This window comes from Dermacentor silvarum, chromosome 2 (genome assembly GCF_013339745.2).
Source record: "Dermacentor silvarum isolate Dsil-2018 chromosome 2, BIME_Dsil_1.4, whole genome shotgun sequence".
Classification (NCBI taxonomy): domain Eukaryota; kingdom Metazoa; phylum Arthropoda; class Arachnida; order Ixodida; family Ixodidae; genus Dermacentor; species Dermacentor silvarum.
In genome coordinates, this window is record NC_051155.1 from 173,588,756 (window position 1) to 173,611,067 (window position 22,312).

The following is a 22,312-nucleotide window of genomic DNA, read 5'->3' on the forward strand; positions in this document are numbered from 1 at the left end:
AATGCGCTCTTCTATAGTTAGATCATTCAATTCAATACCTGATTGTTAGTAAATATGAGGATTCTCACGAGAACCACACTACCACAAAAGGAAGACACACATAAACAGGATGGGCGTCGCCTACTTGTGTGTATTCCTTAGTGTGTATGTACATGCGTATTCGTTTTATTGTCGTGTGGTCGGCCAAAGAATCTTCTTATTTACTTTCACGCACCAACTAGCCCAACCGCATGCTCTTCCTGATTGTTTGAGGGGTATTCGAAATTTGGAATATTCGAACACTCCCACCATCATCGAAGCTGATCTCTTCCCCACCCTTCCACCTCCTCTCTCTCTCTTCGTCACTGCTATAGTTGGCGGCGCCGGAGAACCTTGGTACATGGCAGACGACAGTGATGAGGCGGAGGAGAAGCTCGAGCGCGACAGAGAATTTCGCGAGAAGACCCGCTCCAGTGAGAAGCAAGCGCCTCTGGTGTGCTTCCTACGAGGGGATGGCTTCAGGCACGCCGGCGTCATGCGATTCCCCGTGGCCACCATACCCAAGGACAAGTGCACGCACATCGTGTACTCTTACCTGGAAACCAACAACAAGACTGGAGATCTGTTGTTCCGTAAGAGGGGTCTGCACAAGGAAAAGGGTGAGAGAGCGATTTTGCATTTCAGTATTCGAGTCCTCGATCCCCACCAGAGCGGTTCTTTCCTGAGTGAAGGCTGGCGGCAGATAAAGACGGGTGACAGGTTAACTGAAAACAAGAGATAGCGCTTTTTATCCCGTAAACGACATACTCAGCAGGAGAGCGCAAGTTGGTCTCTAATAGTGGAAAGTGTGGATCGCGATATTCATATATATTCTACGCTGAACGTGACCATGTTTCTAGAGGTGAGAGCTCACGGTGACAACTATGTCACAGGTGACAACTATGTACACTGCATCGCTTTGTCTCCGTTTAGAATGCAGTATGTAACTCCGCATAGAGCCAATATACAAGACATAGGATAATGTCTCTCAGTAACATGTCCGTCAAGGGCATCATCATAGGTGCCGGCTACGGGGGGGGGGGGGGGCTCTGTTTCCCCCCAGCGCTGCCGCAGCCCCCCCCCCCCCCCCTCACTCCAAAAATGTCAGTACCAAAGTCCTGTCACCCAAACCGTTTATCGTTTCTTTTGAGTTACCTCTACATTTTCCCTTGAAATGTTATTGTAGCTAAACGCTAACTGCATCATTGTTGCCGCGGACGTGCACGGCTTTTATTCATACTTTCGCTTTATTTCTGAAAATCCTGGCAATACGAAAACAAGCGCATTAGAAGCACCAACGGCGGCTCCCTCATCCGTATTCTTTAAGTTCAACATGTTATTTTAATTTCCAGTTTGAACACCATGCACTGACACATTATATTTCAATGTGTACACAGGACAAAATTTATGATATTTTGAAAGAGAAAGAGGTAGCCAACTAACAATTATTTCTAATGATATGGATAGCCCATGTCTAGGGAATCAATATGTTGCTGTACGTTCAACTCGGTACAGATTGCTTTGCACACTTTAGTGACACTGAAAAATACCTGTAGACTTCAGTGACCCCTTTGGCAGAGTCATTTATCAACGTTGTGTGAAATACACGTGAATGATATGTGTCTCAGCATTGCTTCTATTTCCAGTAGGTAATGCTAGCGACTCATGAAAAAAAAAAACGTATAATAATTTTCAACATATATTGAGGATGGAAACATCGCAACGTGCATGCAGAGGCCATAAATACACATACTTAACATAATAACCGAAGTGAGACCAAACCGGATTCACTTGAAATCAGAATCAATAACAGTCATACGCAGCAGAGCTTCTACAAGGACAAAAAAAAAAGAGGCTGCAGTTTTGCCGGGAAGGCGAAGCAGTATTAATGATAGCGAAGCATAAGACAATTACACGAAAAAGATTCTTCCCGTATAAATCCGTGTAAGAGCCGCGCCCCCAACTTGAAAGCAAATATATTTTTTTAAATCCAACCGAGAAGCAATCGCGTTCAGCGCGATTCCGATCGCGCTCCACTGCGAATTTTCCCGCGCAGCGTACTTCCGCGCGTCGCAACTATAAAAAAAAAAGTCGGTTATAACTTAAGAAGACAGGAGAGGCGCACCACCCTGACCACTGAAGCGCAGCAGCCGATTTCCACCGCGACTAAAGAAATAGTCCCGCTGACGTGACTCGGCTCAGCTCGAAGAACGGGCTGCCAAGTCCTCTGTCAGCGGGGTCACCGGCCGCCCGGCTCATGACGTTAGTCTAGAGTGCACGCCCATTGGTGGATGCTCGTGTGCATCCGCTTTTGAGGGGCAAATGCCGCTGCCTTCTAAAGTTGTACACGACTATAGATGGGGACAGGAGCCGATCGCTGAGGTTTACGGCGGATTTCATACTCGTAGTTGGAAAAATTAGATAAAATGGCCCGGTCCCTTGTAAGGCTCGTCATAATTGCGGCAAAAAAGTGCGGCCCTCACACGAGTCTGCACGTTGGTTATATCGCCTATATGAATTGTAGTAACATTTACTCACTAATTAAAAGAACAAACATCGTGCAATGCACGGACCATGTAAACCTGTAAATATACCCCTGGATGACCACGAGCAGTCGCTATCACAACGTTGGCATTATGATGAACGCCAGCAGTGGGGGCGAACGGTTCGTACAGCCATGCGATTCACCGCGACTCCGAAAATTAGATTCATTATCATCATCTGCATATTTTTATGTCCACTACAGAACGGCATCTTTCAGCGATCTCCAATTACCCCTGTCTCTTAACTTAGGCTATGCGATCTGCAACACTTGGGGCGCGGAAAAATAGCCTACGAAGGAAGACAGCGCGCATGAAGTTAGCAGCCATCCCTGCTCGCCCTTGATCATTGCACACCCCCTTATGATTACCAACAATTGGATACGGCACGCGGGCCGCGTAAGCGTCAACCGCACGCAGTAATTTGCAGCTGAGGCAGGGTTCAGAAGAGAAGACGCGTGCTCTCCTCCCCATGCGAGCATTTGATCACGTGATCCCCAACTAAACCGAATATTAAGCGCCTTGGAAGATAATGTTCATCAAGCCGCCATCCTTTTCGGCTCAGTGTTACGGGCTTTTTCTCGCACCCACAGTGTATGGGTCGCTCACTCGTATGACTTTCGGACTTTATACGGAATATCACGGCGACGACGACAGATAAAATTTGCCCTGGGTGTCGATACAATTGCTGTCCCTATAAAAGGAGAAATAGAAATCAGGCGTCGAGCTCGTTTCTACCGCGGCTGCGGACGTTGCAATGTGCAGCGGCTACAAACACAGCATGAGCACCGACGACAAAACCAATAGTGGGCACCTCGCTTATCGGTACTTCGCCAGAACCCGTCTGACGCTGAAAACAAAGCGTATTTTCCACCGTATAAGCACCAGCGGAAACATAACACTAGGCGCGCGGGGAGACCGCGCACGCGAAGCGACCAGCCATCTCGGATGGCCCAAGCTTGAACTCGGCGCAGATTAACTCCAAAATGAAGCGCGTGACCCACATATGTATGGCAGAGGCCGGAAAAGTAGAAGTAAAAGTAGACCCGTGTGTTCTAGCCGCTAGGCGAAAGAAGACTCCACGTTGCTATCAAGAAGGTTCCTCAGACGTGTTTCCATCAGTGAGTGACATGTGCCGCCAGAGGTTCTATGAAGTACTTGACACAGTGCTGTCTTCGTTAAACAACAGGTATTCACATGATATGTGGCCGCATAAGTCCCACATTGAGCAGCTTGTCATAGGGAAGGAAGACGAAGCATATATAACATAGTTCACGGCCGGGCTCCACTGGCGCGCGCGCTCGCTTCTTACGGCCTTCGCATCGGGGCTAGTTCATGCCTATCGCCGCTGCTTGGAGGGGGGCGCTGCGACCCCACCCTGCTCAGCTGTTCCCAGCCGATCTGTGCAGCGCGCGCAACGCTGGAAGATTGGGTCGGGCGCACTTCTTACCTCACCGTGCATTCAAGAACAAGTCGCCTAATTGTAGAGGACGCGTAAATGGTTCATCTAGGCTTCTTATAAATGGATGCAGTGTAACCGTATTAATACATCGAGCTTTAAATTCACTGGGGATGCATGCGCCGGGAGAACAGCTCTCCACCATCAAATGCATTTTGAGGAATGAAAATAAATATTTATTGCTCGTATGCACTTACAATGGTTGCCATACTTTCACGCGAAAGCTCTCGCGGACACAGCAACTCACAAATGTGCCTTATTCACAATTACAATCTAAAGTGTTTCCTTGGCGGCTTGTGTACATAGGCCGAAGGCTTGTCGTTTTCATCAGTCAGTTGGTTTGACTTATTTACAAGGAGTATTCTCAGAAACTTCTCGGCAATTAAATTTGCGGATCGTATTGCATGACTGTCGTCAACACCTTCAGAGCAGCTCAAGATGGGAACTGCCCTTAAGATGGGGCAGCTAAATAGGGCTGGACTGCTCTTTCGAGTACTTCTAGTACATTCCTGCGTGATAAGTGTTCGGAGGCTTTATCGAAAAAAAACGATATTATTTATTTATTTTTATTTTATAAATACTGCAACCACCAAGCGGTGATTTTAGCAGGGTGGTACAAGCATAACGAATACAATGGTATGTACAGAAAATGCACAGGTTAATAAAAAAACTGTTATTTGAATAAATACAAAGCGTACAGGTTGGGCACACGCAACGTTACACTAAAGAAGTAAAACACTGTCACTGCAAACATGGCACAAAGAAAATAATGTCACTGTAAACATGATACCAAAGAAGTTAATGTTGGCGCAGACACGACGTCATTTTTTAGCTGGTTCCAGTTCACTATTGTGCGCGAAAAAAAAAACAATACTTAAAAGAGTTGCTGCGTGAGGAAAAGGAGTTATAGTGAAATTATGTATTTGCCGAGTAGCGTATCCGGAGGAGAAGGCTACGATCTTTGTTATGTCCATCTTATAATTCCCCTTTATTAGTTGATGCTATCTTGTCCAAAAGCGCTAGAAACTCGGGCGAGAAACTCATTGCTTGGGAACTGGTGAAAATTCGCGGAACGGGACTTGCAATACGGAAGGCAGCAATACACCATCACACAGCAGTTATATACCGATGTGCAATGAACGGCGCGAAGTCTTGGCTGTAGCAGCTCGTACTCAAGGCTGTACGACCGTCTTCAGGAGCCCACAAATTACTGCATACTGAACAACACTGACAGAGCACCGAATAAAATGCGCGGGAAAACGATCGTGCGAGCGCGAAGGCAAGCGCATGTACGCGGAGCAGGGGAGGAAGGGTCAGGGTCGCAGCGCCCCTACCGCCGACGGGTGGCGTAACGCGCTGAGAAACTCTCCCATTGTTTCCCCGACGGGTGAGAAGGCCGTAAGAAGCGAGCGCGCGTGCCAGTCGAGCCCGGCCGTGCATAGTTTTACGGTGACGACCTTGAGCCAGGACGCCTGATTTTGCACAGAGATATGTTGATTGACATTTTAAACCAGCAAAGGTCGGCATCATTGCACACATTTGGGAACGTCGTGCACATGTTTACGGGGGGCATGGGCGAACACCTGCGAAACATTTTGCCGGAAATGGCCAAGCTAAAGAAATGTCACAGTTTCGCCCTAAGGGCGAAGCAATGAATGCGATAGCAACACAGCAATGTCATATGAAGTAAGGTGAGCGGCTTTGGTAGCAATATGAATTGTAGTAAACATGAGCTGATTAAGTAAGCAGGTGTGCTGCGGCGTAAGTAGACCGACTTGAAGAGAGACTCGATTACCACGAGACCGTGTATCATTGCGCGCAAAACGACATGGACACAAGAGGGAACACGTATAACGTCGTTTTGCGCGCAATGATACACGGTCTTAATGGAAAACCAACAAGCCCAAGTGAAAACCCTACTACCACGAGAAGGCGCGTGTGAAACGGTGGTGTTGATGAGAAGCGCTTCCCGTGGGCAGCGCGTGCGAAGGGACACACCTGTAGTGCTGCACTGCCGATCCGGGCAGCATTGCATGTGTAGCGTGCGTTGGAAAATGTGGCCCGGCGATTACTAACTGAATGAACAAGCGTGGTGTGAGCGTGCACAAACAAACATGAATAGATCACACTGAATGACTGCAGACAACGACTGTCAAAACGCTGGCAGCGAGCCCATACGCCGCAGCGGGCGAAGGTACGTGCGGTCTATCGCTTCAAAGGAAATTGAGCGGCGAATGCACGGCGCATAAAGGTCAGAGCCGTGTGGCGATAAGAGACGATCCGGACGAGTGACGAGCGCGGTTGTTGGCAGCGTAGAAGTGCGCCCCCCCCCTTCCCCCCGCGCTCCCTCTGGCGCTGGCTTCCCGCTTCCTTGCTTGCGCGTGGGTGATTGAGTGCGTTCGCTCTCCGTGATAGCGCGCGTCCCCGCACGCTTCCGCTCGGGCATACGGCGCGCGGCGAAGATTTATCTATAGGGAACCTCACGGCGACGGCGACGGCAGAAATCCGGTAGAAGTGTCCATATAATTGCTATCGCAATAAAAAGTGAGAGCAACAGACACAGTGAATTCTATAGAGAGAACGGAAGCAAGAAAGACCATGAAGATTTACAAGAATGGGAGGAAAGAAATTAGAAGGGAGCATCGGCACGATAGCATAAAGGGCAGTGCCTTGCTGTTTGAGGCTCGAGCTGGATGCCTAATTACAATAACATGCCGGAGTAAGTATTCGCAACAAGATGAGGCGTGTGTCTGCTGTGCCAAAAATCCGGAGACACCTTAGCACGTACTAATGGAATGCGAAGGTATTCACCCAGCGAGATCCATAGGTAACGTACACCTTTCAGAAGCGCATGTATTTAAAGTGGACGGAAGCATCAACCAGTCAGTAGTCGAGATAAGCAAGAGATCTTTAGGGCCCTGGTGAAAAAAGCAAGGAAGATATTGATACGACCGGATCCGTTAGAGCTATAGGTAGCCGTACAAGATATATATAAACATTTTGAGGAAGAGAAAAAAAATTAACCGCCCAAGCACTCCGTAATGATGGTTAACCAGCGAAGCTGAAAAGTGTGGCCCCGGTGTTTATGACTGGGTTAATCCCGATGGATCATTAAAGCATTTCTCAATTATTTGTTACGTCTTTGCGTTTCTTAATGAGGTTACACACACGTTCGGCATGGAGGGAGAGAACGACGTCACTGACGGTATGCCCGCAGTCCACCGTTGTCGCTTGCGTTCGATGTCTCGAGTTTGCTCGGAGGCGTGGTTAGCAGCATTAGACCGCCATTGCCTCTTGCGATTCTCCAAAATTGAAATGCTTCAAAATTAAATCTGTCCGTCAGGCAAGACAATGAATGGCTCATACTCTGTATGAATGGCTCGTACGCTGTAATGCCCGGGCACAGTTCCACATCAAGGAAAATTGGAAGATATTGTTGATATTTATTTCTGGCCTTGGAGAGTACAATAGTAGAAACATCAATTGCGATAGCAAATTTGTAGAGAGCTATACGGAGTAACGATAGTAGCTTTATCAGCTGTATAAACTTGGACATGCAGCAGCACCGGCAACACGCAGAACTGTTGTCGACGCCGTCGACGTTTTGCCCGCGTTCGCACAAAATGCGTGCTGCGTTGGTGACTGTTGCCGGAGCCTCTGATATAAATGGGCACTTGGTGCCACAGCTCAACGTCGCCTCCCATCCCTCCCCCTCCCCCCACGGCCTTTCGTGCGTCAGGAGAAGACGCGTTTGCTCTACATATATCGTGATTGTAAAGGAGGAAAGAGACGCCTACTTCTGCAGCCCTTAATTAAGGGAGCACGGCACAGAACGCGCGTTTGTTCTGCGCCGTTCATTCACTCTCCGTGAAAGCGCGCGTCCCTCGCGCCCTTTCACTCGCACATACAGCGTTCGGCGGCGCGCGGCTACGATTTCATCTCCATTGACGTCATACGGAACCTCACGGCGACGGCGACGGCGATGCCGATGGCAGAAATCTGCTTTGGAGCGTCCATATAATTGCTATCGCTATAAAAAAATTGCGTTGACCATACCGGTCTAGTCGACCACATCCGAGAGGTCCTTTTCTTGCCTTCGGCGACGGAAAATGTACTTGTGGTCGACGACTGGACAAGCCCGTTTGAACCACCTGGCAATTTTTTCACGCCCACAAAGAGCTCTCTCGCAAAATCAATTTGATTAAGATTGCCGACGACTTCATTTCCAGATAACTGCCCGAACGAACACTTTCTCAATGATGGTGAAATCATCGCATCAGACAACGAACTGGTGTATTTAATAAGAGAGAGAAAGGCCCCAACTTACAAGTCAAAGCAAACCACCTGGCTTAGGAAAGAGCGCAAAAAGTTAAACGAAGGAACGAAAATGGGGTCCATAACAGAGCCGGCAGACTGAGGGCATTTGGGTAAAGAAAGACGCGTGGTTGCGCTATTTTAAAACTCCCTAGTCTATCTGTGCATTTTCCTTATTAATTTTTATTCGTCGTATGCTGCATTTGCCTCTCAATAACACGATCCACGTTGTTCTTATATTTGATATCGAGTCCTTTCGCGCTTTTGAGATATCGCTGTGTTTTTTATTTATTTGTTAATACGTTTACTTATTTGGGCACCTGATAATTTTTACTCTATAATACTTTCTTCTGCCTCCGGATTATAAACGAAACCAGTGGCATAAGGCATGCTTTGACATGTAATGAAACTATGGCGGTATGGAATCACATTGTACTTGTGCTAATAATTCTAGTCATAAGTTCTGTTCAGAAATTGTTATATGTCGTTTATTCTTTATATATGTTATGTCTTATCTTCTTAATAACTGACCTTTCATCAGGAAAATATTTATTGATTGTATCTTTTGTATTAAATCTTTTACAAGGCGCTACATTTATTTTTCATAGACGTGTACTTGTGCTACTTAATACGCACAAAACACATGTATCTCCCTAACGTGTTTAACTGTATGAATCCGCTTGTCACATGGCCCAACCAAGCGACGCCAGTCTCTTGGCGGTGCGAGGGGACTCTGGCTGTAAAACTGTATTATCTCCTACTCTGAGGTCTTGCAAATACTCATATAAGCTCCCCACTTCAGTGAACAATCATTTGAGGTCATACGAAGTTTCCAGTGTAACTGTTATTGAAGGTTATATATATATATATATATATATATATATATATGAGTAAAACCCCATAATAAACGTAAAACCCCATAATTAATTTTTTAAGCATGCATTGCCTAGTGCCGGCACTTCACTTCACGCAGTGGGTTAGCCGGGCTGTAATACCAAGAGAAATGCGTGCTCTGTGGTTGGACGCTAAATAGAATATCGGATGTGACCAGTGCTAGAATCATGATGAATTTGGCCATAATAGGTATGAAGTTACCGCACTGCGAAGATGGGAGCATTGACGCCACACGACTCGAACGTACTTGCAAAATACGGTCCAGGTGATTGCTGTTTCATTGTACATCATTTGGCCTGGAATAAGTCATAATGGTGTATCACGACTCGATGGCTCCAATAGGAATAAACCTGTTGCGAAAACACTTTGCCGCACATCGGCATGGACGTCACCAAATGGTTGTAGGCGCGACAAGGTAAGGGTTTTGGAGTGCGGTACATCGTGTTCATTCAAGCCTTGTTAATTTTTTTTTGCTTTCTCTCGTCTTTCAATCAGTTTAGTCCATTCGCCCATTAAGGGTAGCCAGCCAGATTTTACTCCGTAACCTGCTTGTGTTTTTGGCTCATTATATCTCTTTCACTTTATTTCTCTCACGCACAAGCTCACTCACAACTGAAGCCTTTCTAAAATACTAAATTTAAATCTCCTTTCGTGATCGCGCTTGTGCGCTATCATCGCTCGGTACAATTACTGTTATGCTTAAAAAAAAACGGAAACCGAAAGGGAACTAGACATTTCCCTCGTTATGTTTCTTTCTGAATGCAGCTTTGTTGAGGAAGCTGGCCTCAATGAAAAATCACAACCGACATCTAAAGGTTCTCTATAGCTACGGTGGTGGGGCGCACTGGAGCAGCCTGCTCAACCGGCTGCGCTCAGACAAGGACATGGAGGAGCTGGTGAAGAAACTCGACGAGGTGCTGAGAGAAATGCGACTGGACGGCATCAACTTTCACCTCGAAGGACCCGGCCCTTCCACCTGCAGCAAGAACGACGCTGACAGAGTCTTACAGTTCATCAGGGTGATCACAGCGAAAGCCATCGCCCTCCTTGCTCGTTTAAGCGAGGCCTAAAGTTCCTAGCTGAAACGCGAGCCAACTTTTGATTGGAGTCTTGTTGGGTGGTATTGCGTCACCTGCCGTAGGTCCGCGGGTTGAGGGAAGGCAAATCTGACCCTGTGGCACGCCACCTCTAGACGCACTATATTCTCTGCTGCAAATATCGGTGCGTGCTACGGTGAGCGGATGGCTTATGTAGGCAGCTAAGAGTTGCTTGCTGTGCAGCTTGATACATAATATGAATGCGGTGGAATAAACGAATAACACAAGGAGCCGTACACGGGTCATGACGTGTACTCACGGTTGACGTTATTTTCTACGCGCCGCACTGGCTCAGTGAAGTGGCATTATGCTGCTGAGCAACAGGTCGTGGGTTCAGTTCCTGGCCGCGGTGGCCACATGACGATTGGGGCGTACCTAAAAAAAAGTGTTAGAAAGAACAAGGATGAGCAGACATTTGCGATTTCTCCAGCGTTGAATTTATTTAGTGGCACAGCAGCATGTTCTCATGGTGCCATGGAGGAAGGAAACCCCAGGAGAGGCCCTGGCCAGCACGAACGTATTGGAGAAGGTGTGGCGGAAGTCACGTGCTGTTTTTCGCAAAGGAGCACTGGGACGGGTACCCCAAATGTCAACGTTGCCATGACAACCGCGCTCCTGAAGCTTTCGCTGCTGCTCTCGGTCTCTGAAAAGTGAGATAAGATTTTTCCGCCGGTGTCTTTCCCGCAGCACCTTTTGTTCGCGAGAAAAGCTGACTTTGGGGTTTGGTGTGTAAGCTTGAAGGTTGTGTTTTTGGTCTGTGAGTGTGAGTGTCGGCCAGCAACAGATACACTAAAGCAACCATGGCGCGGGTCTTCGTTGTCTTCTTCAACGTGCCACGGAAAAACACAGGAGCGCGTCTGCTTCACTAAAACGGCTACAGAAGTTTCGTAGGCTTTGTTTTGACGCGCGTCGGCAGCACACACTTCCGGCGGCTCGTAACAATGCAAGTTCAAAGTTCGCGCCCACCTGTTCCGGCGAGCTGCAGAACCCCTGACTGGAGGCGCAAAGAGAGGTGGCACACCAACATGGCTGCACTTCCAGCTTCAAAAAAGTGACGTCAGGGCCTCTTCTGTTTTGTTTCCTTCCTCCATGCATGGTGCCTTCCGCCATCTTCCCAAGAAAATGCCAGAGCTTGTGATGGACAGAACGTCGTCTTCTCCCGCTACAGTATTGTCTGCGTGGCGATGCATGCACACCCACCACGTAACACTCTCGGAGTGGGCGTGGCGCAGAAAGCGCCGCACAAATTAAAAGCGCGAGTGCTGCGCGATCGTTGAGTGGTTTCCATGTCAGTCTCCCAGGTACTGCAGTCCATACATTGTGGCATGGTCGTGAGCTCGGTATCCGGTGGTTACGTGAGGTGTAGAGTAAACGGAGGCCCGCAAGATGACACAGAAGATGACATGGTGTATCTCTATTCGATTCTACTCTATTCTATTCTATGTTGTATTCTTTTATCATGCGGGGAACAACACATTGGACAGAAGGCAGATGCATTAACGATCGCTTACATAAACGTTGATACACTGTTAAGAAACTGGCAACGACCGGTCATCTAGCCGTACACTGCGTGCACTGGGGCTATAAGGCTTTATTCGAAGCACCATGTAGTCGTCTTCTTTGTCGTACAGCGTGCCCCCTTTGCGATACCCCTTCCGTAAAGCAACACCAACTAGCCCATCAGTCTGTTGTTTTTAACTCCAGCGCTTGTTTCGTTTTTCTCAGCTTTATGGGGAAAGTTAAGCTGAGGTTGAGAATGTCATCAGAGAACGATGAATTAATGGTATAGGGTAGATGGTCGTAGTTTAGAGCTCCTAAATGTTGTCCCAGTAAAAGGCTATGCCCCCAGCACCTTCTGTGTTCATTGTTAATAAACTCGGGTAGCTAAATCAATGCTGCTTTGGGACAATAAATCCCATCAAGAAACTAGGCTTGCGACCCGTAAGATGTGCTCAATGAACCAACAAAGCGCGTGTGCCAATCCTTGTCAAGCTTTTAGTGACGTTGACAAAAATTTCACGCAGGCACTTTGTTCGATCGGCGGACGCCCGCCTTAGGTAATACATTCAGTTGTACGACGATAATGCGCATTTAGTGAATGCTGATGATTGACAGGTGCTAAGCGGCCGTTTCTTTTAGAGGAGACTCGAGGAAACCATCTAGCCCCCACCCTACATTTCGTTTATATATGCCATAAGGCAGGGGTTGCTCAAGGTTGCCTAAACTTAGTGATCGAATAAGGTATAAGATAAAAACGAAATACGCTTCCTAGTTTACGGCTCCAAATAGCGCTGGACCTGTACAAGCGTGACCAAAAGCTACCAAAACGCGTGCAATGAGACACGTAGCTTTTGGCCCTTGCAATGGTAGCCATATTGCACGGAGATTGCACACACTGGCTGTCCCAGATATAGTGCTTCGATTTGACACTTCTGTGATGCAGCAACTATTTTCTTTTTATTCTTTTAGCGTTATCCTCAGCGTTCGGTATAAACAACCAGCGAAGGGAGTGACGTGAAATTTAGCATACCCTCAGGGTGTCGGATAGTGCGATGGAAATGTTTCTTTAAAGCAAGGCGAGTACATCAAAAACACTCACATCAATCACTTTGAAAGTTCCGCTCCTGCTCGTTTTTACAGTGACTCCACGCAGAAGTTTAATATCATGACGCTACCACAACATTCGGTTGCTAAACAAAGTCGGCTGACTCATCTGCGCGGCTGTAGTTGTCTCCTTACCTCCTCCTGCCCAGCCAGAAGCTGCATTCGTTGAAACATATTAAACATGCTGCTGAATGTTTCCAATTGGTGATGCTATTGTGAATGTACTCGTATACGCGTCGGGTACTGCCTTTAACGTGAACGGGACCCGCCGAGGGGGCGTAGTGGCTGTGACGCTGGGCTGGTGCGATGAGGTCGTGGCGGGGTTCAACTTCCGACTGCGGAGGTCGCATTCTGACGGAGGCGAAATGCAAAAATGGTCGTGTACTTACATTTCGGTGCATGTTAAACAACCCTATGTAGTAAAATGAATGGGGAGTCCTCAGATATCATGTCTCTAATAGCCCATTCATGCACTGGGACGTTAAAAATCATGAGAGATTGTCGAGAAAACGAGTGTGGATGACGTTTTTTGAATATCATGTCATTCTTTCACAACGTAGGCCGCACATGTGTGTTTTGTTTTGACAGAGACTCCGGTTAAAGGTAGCCCACCACGACGTCCTGCTCACGATGCAGCTTCCCGCCTGCCGCGATTCCAAATGTGACCATGTACAAAAGAATGAACTGGCCCGGTAAATATATCCACTTACACATCGAATGCTTTTAGTGTATAAAGTTTATTGAGTAACTCACTCTTGATTTCGTTGACGCGATGCGATCGTTTTTCTCACTGAGGCAGGTCGTAGTAGCTTGTGCAAACGAACTGCAGAATTAATTGATCGTTGGGGGCTAGTCTCTTGTGTAGTCCATGTACGTTGGTTTTGTAGCTCGCGATAGCTATAGACGTAATAATAATTCGATGCTCCTGTTATGGGGTGCAACAAAGTCTGAACTAGATGAGATGACAGCCATCGTTTTTCCCTTAAGTTTATTTCTTTTTTCGTAGGACACGTTAGGTAATTGCAATTCGTAGGCGCGTTATGTAATTGCAATTCTTTATGGAAGGTTTCTATATTTAAATGGAGACTAGATGGCAGGGGCATTCCCTAGGTGTGGTATACTAAACGGAGCAATGAAACAGCGCAAGAAAGGTGACAAACACGAACCGTGCGCCCCACACCTTCATGCACTTTGACCCGGCACGCAGCACGAGGAACGGCGAGGAAGAGGGCGACGTCCGGGGAAGCAACTTGGACGGCGAGCTCCCGGCAACCCTCATTACACGACGTTGCTCCATAAAAGAGTCAAATCTCACATATACCGGTAAAACCAAGATTTAAAAAAAAATTAGGGACAGCTCCGCACTAGTTGTGCCCAGACTGGGCAAACAGCGAAGCTGGCAACCCCACCTAGCTTTATCTCGGCTCGGCCAAGTTTTTGCGAGGTTATGCTTCGAGACTGGGCCACGTTTTGCGCAAGATCATCCCGGAATCATCCACAGCCCAAGGAGCGCTGGTCATAACACTTGGTCATTAAAGTATCTGGAGGCTTTGGACGCTCAAACGCTTTTGCTCGGTTTCGCGGGCTCGTAACCCCAGATCTCCGGCGAATCACCGTCGCGCCTCCCAATCGAGACGTTGAGATGTGCCCTTTGGAGCCTAAGGGAACTACAGATACGAACGCCATATGGGATATATAAGCCAGCGCCGTCTGCTCGGTTTCTCCCACACCACTACGGTGGACACACCGGCGTCGAAACCGTAAAAAGAGGCAAAAAACTCAGGTCCACATGCTACGTGCACCCGAGCTACTATAATAAAATAGCGTTATCAGAATCGCCACATGTGGCCAAAGTTTCACACCTGCGCTTAGTTCAAATCTCTGTGCCGCCGGAAAACCAACGATGATCAGAGTGGGTGTAGCGATTACGTACTTGTCTTTGTTAAGCACCCGAGGTGCTGCCTCGGGTCCCAGAAAGAAAATAAAGCTAGCTGCAAAATAAGAAACACAAAAGCATACTTTATATAACAAAGATAACATATTCACGAGCAATGTGGTTGCACTAAGTTGACACAAATTCATTCAATAAAGAAGTAACAAGAACTGCGCCCGCTTAAGCAAAATCTCGTGGTGACAAATTCGTAGTGTTAACGAGAGAGTCCCCGTTGTTTTAATAAAGCTTGTGAAGAAGTAAGTTCGCCAGGCGAACGTTCCTACTGTTGAAAGGTATGGAATCCTGGAATATTTTTGGTGTTGTTCCTCAGTGTCCGGGCGCAACCCACTCTGGGGGATCGGCCATGAATCGGGCGGCGCAAGGGTACAGAAATAATACTAACTTTGAGGAGTATAATTTCAATCGAAATTGGTAACTGGGACATGGAACAACAGAGGTGTTCCACTAGAAAGGCTGTAGTGTGGCTTACGAGACTACGTTGTCGAGTCCCTTCACTCAACATTTATCTTTACAGGTCTGGTCTGGCGATATCACAATTTTTGTAATGAGAGTGAATCTCTAAAGCATTTCATTTTACATGTCGCCGTGTAAAGGTTAGAAGCGAAAGAGTGTTGGAAGAAGCCATAACGGAAACTTTACTTGACCTTTACTCTCAAGATAGTCCTTCCCTTTGGCGCTACCGAACTGTCTTTTAGCCGCAGGAGCGTTTGTGATGCCCTCTGCAATTCTCTGTGCGAGACAACAAGAAATCAATGTTAAATTCTAGATTTCATTTTCTTTTAAAATTCCGGCTTTATATTCTGCAATATGCAGATACGCCGTAGTTCATTTCTATATTACGTAAATGTTAATTTTTACACGTTCCCGCCGACGAGTCCCAGCCATTCTTCTTCCTTCCTTCTTCTTTTCTGTGTTTTAGTGACCCGGGGACTTCTTTGATTGGATAATTGTTTGGTATTTTTTTCTTGAGACGCTCAGCGCGCTTCTGCCACAGTCACGTGGCATGTCGTCGTTGTTTTTTTCATAGCGCACAAAGCTCACGCAACGCTTCGGTTTGACAAGTGTCCTCTACCAGGAACGTGGCAATGACCGGACCTCGGCGATTCGGCGCGCATCATCACAATGGGTAAAGATATCCCCCGGCCCCACGCTAGGCTGCTTATGGGGTTTCACACCTGGAACGTGGGCGTTTAAAATTTTTCGTTGTGTGTTCTCCGAAGGTCTCTTTTCCAGCAAAACACGAGAACACCCGTTATTCTGTAGGGGCGGCACCAGGAGTTATATCGATAAATACCTACAAATGCTCGCGACCAGTTGAGCGGCTGTTAAGAAACTTCAGCATGACCTCCGCGTTTCCTCCGCGTGACCTCAAAAAACTTGAGAGCAAGGCTGGGGCACGCCAGCCCACATTTACGGGCAGGTAATCTGCTGCAGCGCGTTTCGAAGCCACGACCACCCGCAGCAGAGGCGGGCAGTCAACAGAGAGGGCACGGCTATACTGTAGACACACTGGCTCTGGTATTCGGACGCTAGCAGACTGTATAGCGACGTTTCTGGTCTCCTGGTAGTGCCTGTTTTGGCTCCTGCACAAGGACACTTTTTTGTAGACTACAATGTCCTTTTTTTAAAAGAACTGATGCGGTTTTTTTCTTGTATCATTTTGCTACAGGCAACAGGTAGATAAATTTTTGTTAGGTGAAGGCCCCCCAGCTTACGGATTTCAGCAGAACCTATATCGGTACACCAGTAAGCTGCGCTTTACGAGCGTCTTTGTTATCTGTTATTTCTATTTTGACTTGTACGTGACAACGCAACTTTGTTGCAACTACATGTATGCTGCAAATTGTTATATGTTGTTTGATGTAACTGTAGCTTGTATGTACGGCATATTCAGGAACCAAAAAGGTAGCCAAAGAAAAATAAAAAGAAAGAAGCTACGGGTGCTATTTTAAAACTTAAGAATTCGGAGATTAACTTCTTGACGAGTGTGATTTCTTGTAATGTGAGCGGCGCGGACTAAAGTTTGAATTCCTACCTTTTGTGCTCACGCAGTTCAGCCGTTCTACGTGTGATTATTGCTATCTCAGTGTTTCACTTTTTTCATGCAGCTATATAGACTACTTTTTTCTGATGACGTTCGACTACAAGTTGGACGACCTGTCTAAGACAAGGATAACTAGCGGAGTTCTACAGTACGAAAACGGGAGGCGTACCCACATCGACACTGTAAGTAGCAAGCATGACGTTGGATTTTGACGTCACACCTATAGTTTCAATGTTATTGAAGTACAACCTTATAAATATTGAGGTTTGGCTTGAGGCATATTGCAACCAAAAGAAGATTACTGGTTCCTCTATTGCACAATTAAAAAAATGAAGTCGGAATTTCACTTTTAACTTATGTTATTTACAGGACTCCCAGAAATGGCACCGAATCATAACACAATATTGGCACTAATTCTAAGTAGAACATTTCATGTATGTTTTCTAATACTGTAGCGTGCACAATTTCGTCTAAATCATTCAAGACTAAAAAAATATCGATAAAGACACAATAGTAATGAACCAGGGCATCCCCTCTGTAGAGCGCCCGCCTCCCCCTCCCCTCCCCTACTCACCCTCTCTCGTTATCATCCTACTCCCTCCTCTTGATTCAGGTCCACATACAAATATGGTCCTTGGAAGGTACTTCGCAGGAAAAAACGGAAACCATTTGATGAACGCAGCTCGTTCAGTGACGTTGTGTTGATATATTCCCTCAACTTCTGCACTGGTTACAATAAGACCTGAAGGTGACTCCTGCAACAGTGCTCATTTACACGTTCTCCACAGCAGTAAAGTTTTCGAAACGTTTCTACGATGTCGATCGCCTAACGTCTAAGCCGAACGCAGTCAGAGTTAATTTCTATATGGTTTGTTATTAAGTTAAGCGTAAAATTACTTTGCTTGTAAGTGTACGGTGGTAAAGGCAAAATCACAGAAAATGTCACGAAAACAAAAAAGAAACAATAGGAATCTGTAGTAATTAGCTCAGGCGGTCTCTTAATGATAAGTGATTAGTGATGCATAACTATCGGTAAATTGACTATCGATAGCATCGATAGCTTTTTTTGAAACTATCGATAGTGCAATCGGTGTCACTATCGACAATACTATCGGTAGTCCTTGTACGTCCTTGTATGTGAGTATGTAAGTACATCTGTGAGCAGACTTGTTTAGAGCGCTGGAGTGGTGTGCTGGGGAACAAATAGTGCGCAGTTGCTGTGTCAAGGGGAACGTGCTCGTTCCTTGCTTTTACGTCTATGCAGCTTCGATTCAGTTCAAGCACTGACCTTGAAACATAGCAAGCATACGTGATGAAGTAATAATTCAACTCGAATTCAGCTCAGAAGCAGGCGCGCCAAACGGTGCACCTCGGGTCGCTGTTGTCAGCACAACAAGGACATTTGCGACACTAACATTTAATCCAGCAGGTGTACGTAGGGCACATCTGCAGAGATCGGTGACGGGTAGACTGCGATAACGAAGAGTCCTGTCATAGTTACCACCCCCACCACATACCACGCACACGGGGAACCACGTTTATGCTGCAATGAGTTCGCGCGGTTGGTTTCATACTATCGCTAGTGCTATCGATAGCTTTTTGCCATCGATAGTTCTATAGTGACTCAACTACCGATAGTATCTATAGTAATACCAATAGTTCTGCATCACTACAAGTGATACGTCTAGCGTTGATCCGTTTGGAGAGATAACAAAGGATGGAGAGATACCACTGTTAACGCAATACCATGCGGCGGTTTAATTAATTACCCTCAGAAACCTTATGACTTTTCGAATTTCTTGCTTGCCTCTGAGTGCTCTCTCCGCCCCCAGTACATCTTTCTCTTCTCTCACACTGGCACAGCCAAGACCACGTCGAAGTAACACCAGGCCTGGTCACTGCATCTACTTGCGCAGGAAGGTTGCGTGTATCACTGGGTCAAAGCCAGCTTACAGAAGAACCAGATAATACCGGGAATTCCCACGTACGGCCGTTCTTACACGCTTGACAACCCGAACAAGTACGGCCTCGACGAAAGCCTCAAGAAGTCCCACCCACTCGGTTATGGCGCAAACTTCACCAAGACGGCCGGATACATGAATTACATCGAGGTGAGCATCAACGGCGTCTTTCGCGGGATGAAAAACTGAAGGCGCATTGAAACTACGTTGAAATTGCTCAGCACTTCTTTTTGATACCACAATTACTGGACAGTGCGTGTCTGTTAAGTCCAGCCTGGCGGTCACGGCCCCCATGCCTTCAACGATAAGGGAAGTATGACGTCTGACACGGTGACGGGGCGCCGTAGTAGGAGGAGAGGTTCTCAGTTCACAGACAATAATACCGAGAGTATCGGAAACTTTGGCTTGATATTTACAGCCATAGCAAACACTAGCTGATTCCAAGAATTGCAGGGTATTAAATAATGTAATCAAGGAGTACAGGAGGCATACGTGAATATCTTAGCAAACATCTACAAGGATTCCACAGTTACCTTGGTTCTCCAAAAGAAAAGTAGAAAGTTACCTATCAAGAAAGGGGTCAGGCAAGGAGACACAATCTCTCCAATGCTATTCACTGCATGCTTAGAAGAAGTATTCAAGCTCTTAGACTGGGAAGGCTTAGGAGTGAGGATCAACGGCGAATATCTCAGCAACCTTCGATTTGCAGATGACATTGTCCTATTCAGCAACAATGGAGACAATTACAACAAAGATGGAGGACCTTAATCGAGAAAATGTAAGAATTGGGTTGAAGATGAATATGCAGAAGAAAAGATAATGTTCAATAGCCTGGCAAGGGAACAAGAATTCAGGATCGCCAGTCAGCCTCTAGTGTCTGTAAAGGAGTACGTTTATCTAGGTCAATTACTCACAGGGGACCCTGATCACGAGAAAGAAATTTACAGAAGAATAAAATTGGGTTGGAGTGCATACGGCAGGCATTACCAAATCCTGACTGGGAGCTTACCACTGTCGTTGAAAAGAAAAGTGTACAATCATTGCATTCTACCGGTGCTAACATATGGGGCAGAAACTTGGAGGTTAACGAAGAAGCTCGAGAACAAGTTAAGGACCGCACAAAGAGCGATGGAACGAGAAATGTTAGGACTAACGTTAAGAGACAGGAACAGAGCGGTGTGGATCAGAGAACAAACGGGGATAGCCGATATTCTAGTTGACATTAAGCGGAAGAAATGGAGCTGGGCAGGCCATGTAATGCGTAGGATGGATAACCGGTGGACCATTAGGGTTACAGAATGGATACCAAGAGACGGAAAGCGCAGTCGAGGTCGGCAGAAAACCAGATGGGATGATGAAGTTAGGAAATTTGCAGGCGCAAGTTGGAATACACTAGCGCAAGACAGGGGTAATTGGAGATCGCAGGGAGAGGCCTTCGTCCTGCAGTGGACATAAAATATAGGCTGATGATGATGATGAAATAATGTAGATATTGCCGTGTTTTATGTGATTCTTTCTTTTCTTGTCTAACTGCTTTCTTTTCTTTTTTCTTCTCTTGCGGTAGCTTGTATGAGAAACGCCAGAGCGTAAGGTATGTCATGTGTGACAGTAACCCGTAATGTTGGTAACAGGGCCTCTGGAACGTCGCAGACGCGGTAATTTAGGTCCCGCGACCGATGATTGGCCGACGAGGCTGCTAAATCGAGGCGTTAGTCTGGCCGCCGGTCAAGCTTTTCTGCATTTCTGTACAGAATTGTATGGCTGCAAGCTAGCAGCTGTACAATTCTGTAAACGGAGCAGAAAACTTGTTTCCTGCGGCCCAAATTATTGAGCTTGGATGCTATCCTGCTCTAGTTCACTTTACGGACGTCTTCGCCCTGCCATTGTTCTTTAAGAAGCCCACGATATACCTGTCATTGCTGTCATCAGGTTAAGTATGGTCTGAGGTACAAGGTGAGGGAACGCGGTATTGTATATTCTTGCAGTGCCATAACCGAACTAAGGTTCTGCATTTTAAAGGTATTGCATTGTTGCCACAATGGTGTGATAACGTGCTATTTAACAGCTGTATGTACTCAACCGGTAACTTGTTTTCAGACATGCCGACGTGTCGTGTACTTCCACTGGGGAAGACAATGGGTGAACTTTGCGGCGACTCCTTACATTCACTACGAGGACCAATGGATCAGCTACGAGGACGTAGACAGCGTTAAATACAAGGTACCATATGGCCGAGCGGCAATGAGCGGTTGGCCTAGTTGTTCAATATGCCCAGGGGCTGAGCATCCACCCTCCTTGCATCGCCTCTTTGCATCCACCTCGAATGTGGGAGGCGGGTGGAACACTGGTGGAACATTGACCTACATTTTCTCTTCTAATAATCAATCTATTATCGTGAAATTAACGCAACTACAATTATGAAAGAATATTTTATCAGTGTGAGCTGATTTAGGGTACCTGTTTGTGTGCGTTTAATGGGCAGAGATGCCTCAGGGTAGAGCACTGCACGGGCTCGGGCTTACCCGAAAGCCTGGGCCCGGCTGCCTGGGCCCGGGTAGAACAGTTTTTTCATCGGCTCGGGCCGGGTCTCGGGCACGGCGTGTGCTTTTTGACCCGAGCCCGGGCCGGGCTCGGGCTTTCTGGTGGTGTGCATGTAACGTGCAGCGAGTTATTCTCGGGCGTCTCAACTCTGAAAAACATTATTGTTCGGTCTCGGGCCGGGTTCGGGCCGGTTTCGAGTCGGGCTCGGGCCGGGCTCGGGCCTAAGGTAAAGGGGTGGCGGGCCGGCCGGGCGGGTGACGTAGATTATTTGCGGGCCGGGCCGGGCCCGGGTCTCGCCATAAATGTTTTGATCGGGTTCGGCGGGCCGCCCAACGTAAAAACGGGCTCGGGCCGGCCCGGGCTGAAAAAATTGGCCCGTGCAGTGTAGGTCTCTACCTCAGGGCCTAGTGCTAAGCTGCTTGTGGGGGTTCTCATGGAAGCTCTAATCCCGAAAGAGGACCGATAGAGATTAGTAGACGTGGTCGTTAGGCTCCCGTTGTCCAACTACAGGTGACCTCGTTGCAGAGAATTCGCCGTGGCTGTGAGAGGCCGACTAGAGCTGCCTCCGGGCACTTACCGGTAAAATAGAAAGAAGCAGAAGCGCACTCCCGGCCAGGTGCTCGGCCATTACGGGACCTCAAAGCTTGGACAGGGGTGTACCTCCCCAACCCGAGGGCGCCCCCAACTAATAAGTGGCTTGGGATGCCACACGGAAAAATGCCGCAGTTGTAGCGGCCAAGACTCCCAGAACGCCTATCTGTTTGAAACAAATACAATATTGTTTACACCGCTTATGCAATTATGCGTATTGTTGCTTTACCTGCGCTGCTTAAAGAGCTCCCGGCCTTCTGAACGATTTGCTGAAATTGTAGCAAAAAAAAAAAAA

At 47.1% G+C, this 22,312-nt stretch overlaps 1 protein-coding gene across 1 annotated transcript in view; it reads left to right on the forward strand.

Moving 5' to 3' along the window:
• Window positions 1-379: 379 nt before the first annotated feature.
• The window catches only part of LOC119440567 (endochitinase-like), a 42,111-nt gene continuing 20,178 nt past the window's right edge, over window positions 380-22,312 (forward strand). Inside the window, exons 1-5 of the mRNA XM_049661925.1 lie at window positions 380-638; window positions 9,991-10,244; window positions 13,515-13,618; window positions 16,989-17,106; window positions 18,841-19,035. Of these exons, the coding sequence (XP_049517882.1) occupies window positions 380-638; window positions 9,991-10,244; window positions 13,515-13,618; window positions 16,989-17,106; window positions 18,841-19,035 (930 nt within the window). The remainder of the gene's footprint in view (window positions 639-9,990; window positions 10,245-13,514; window positions 13,619-16,988; window positions 17,107-18,840; window positions 19,036-22,312) is intronic.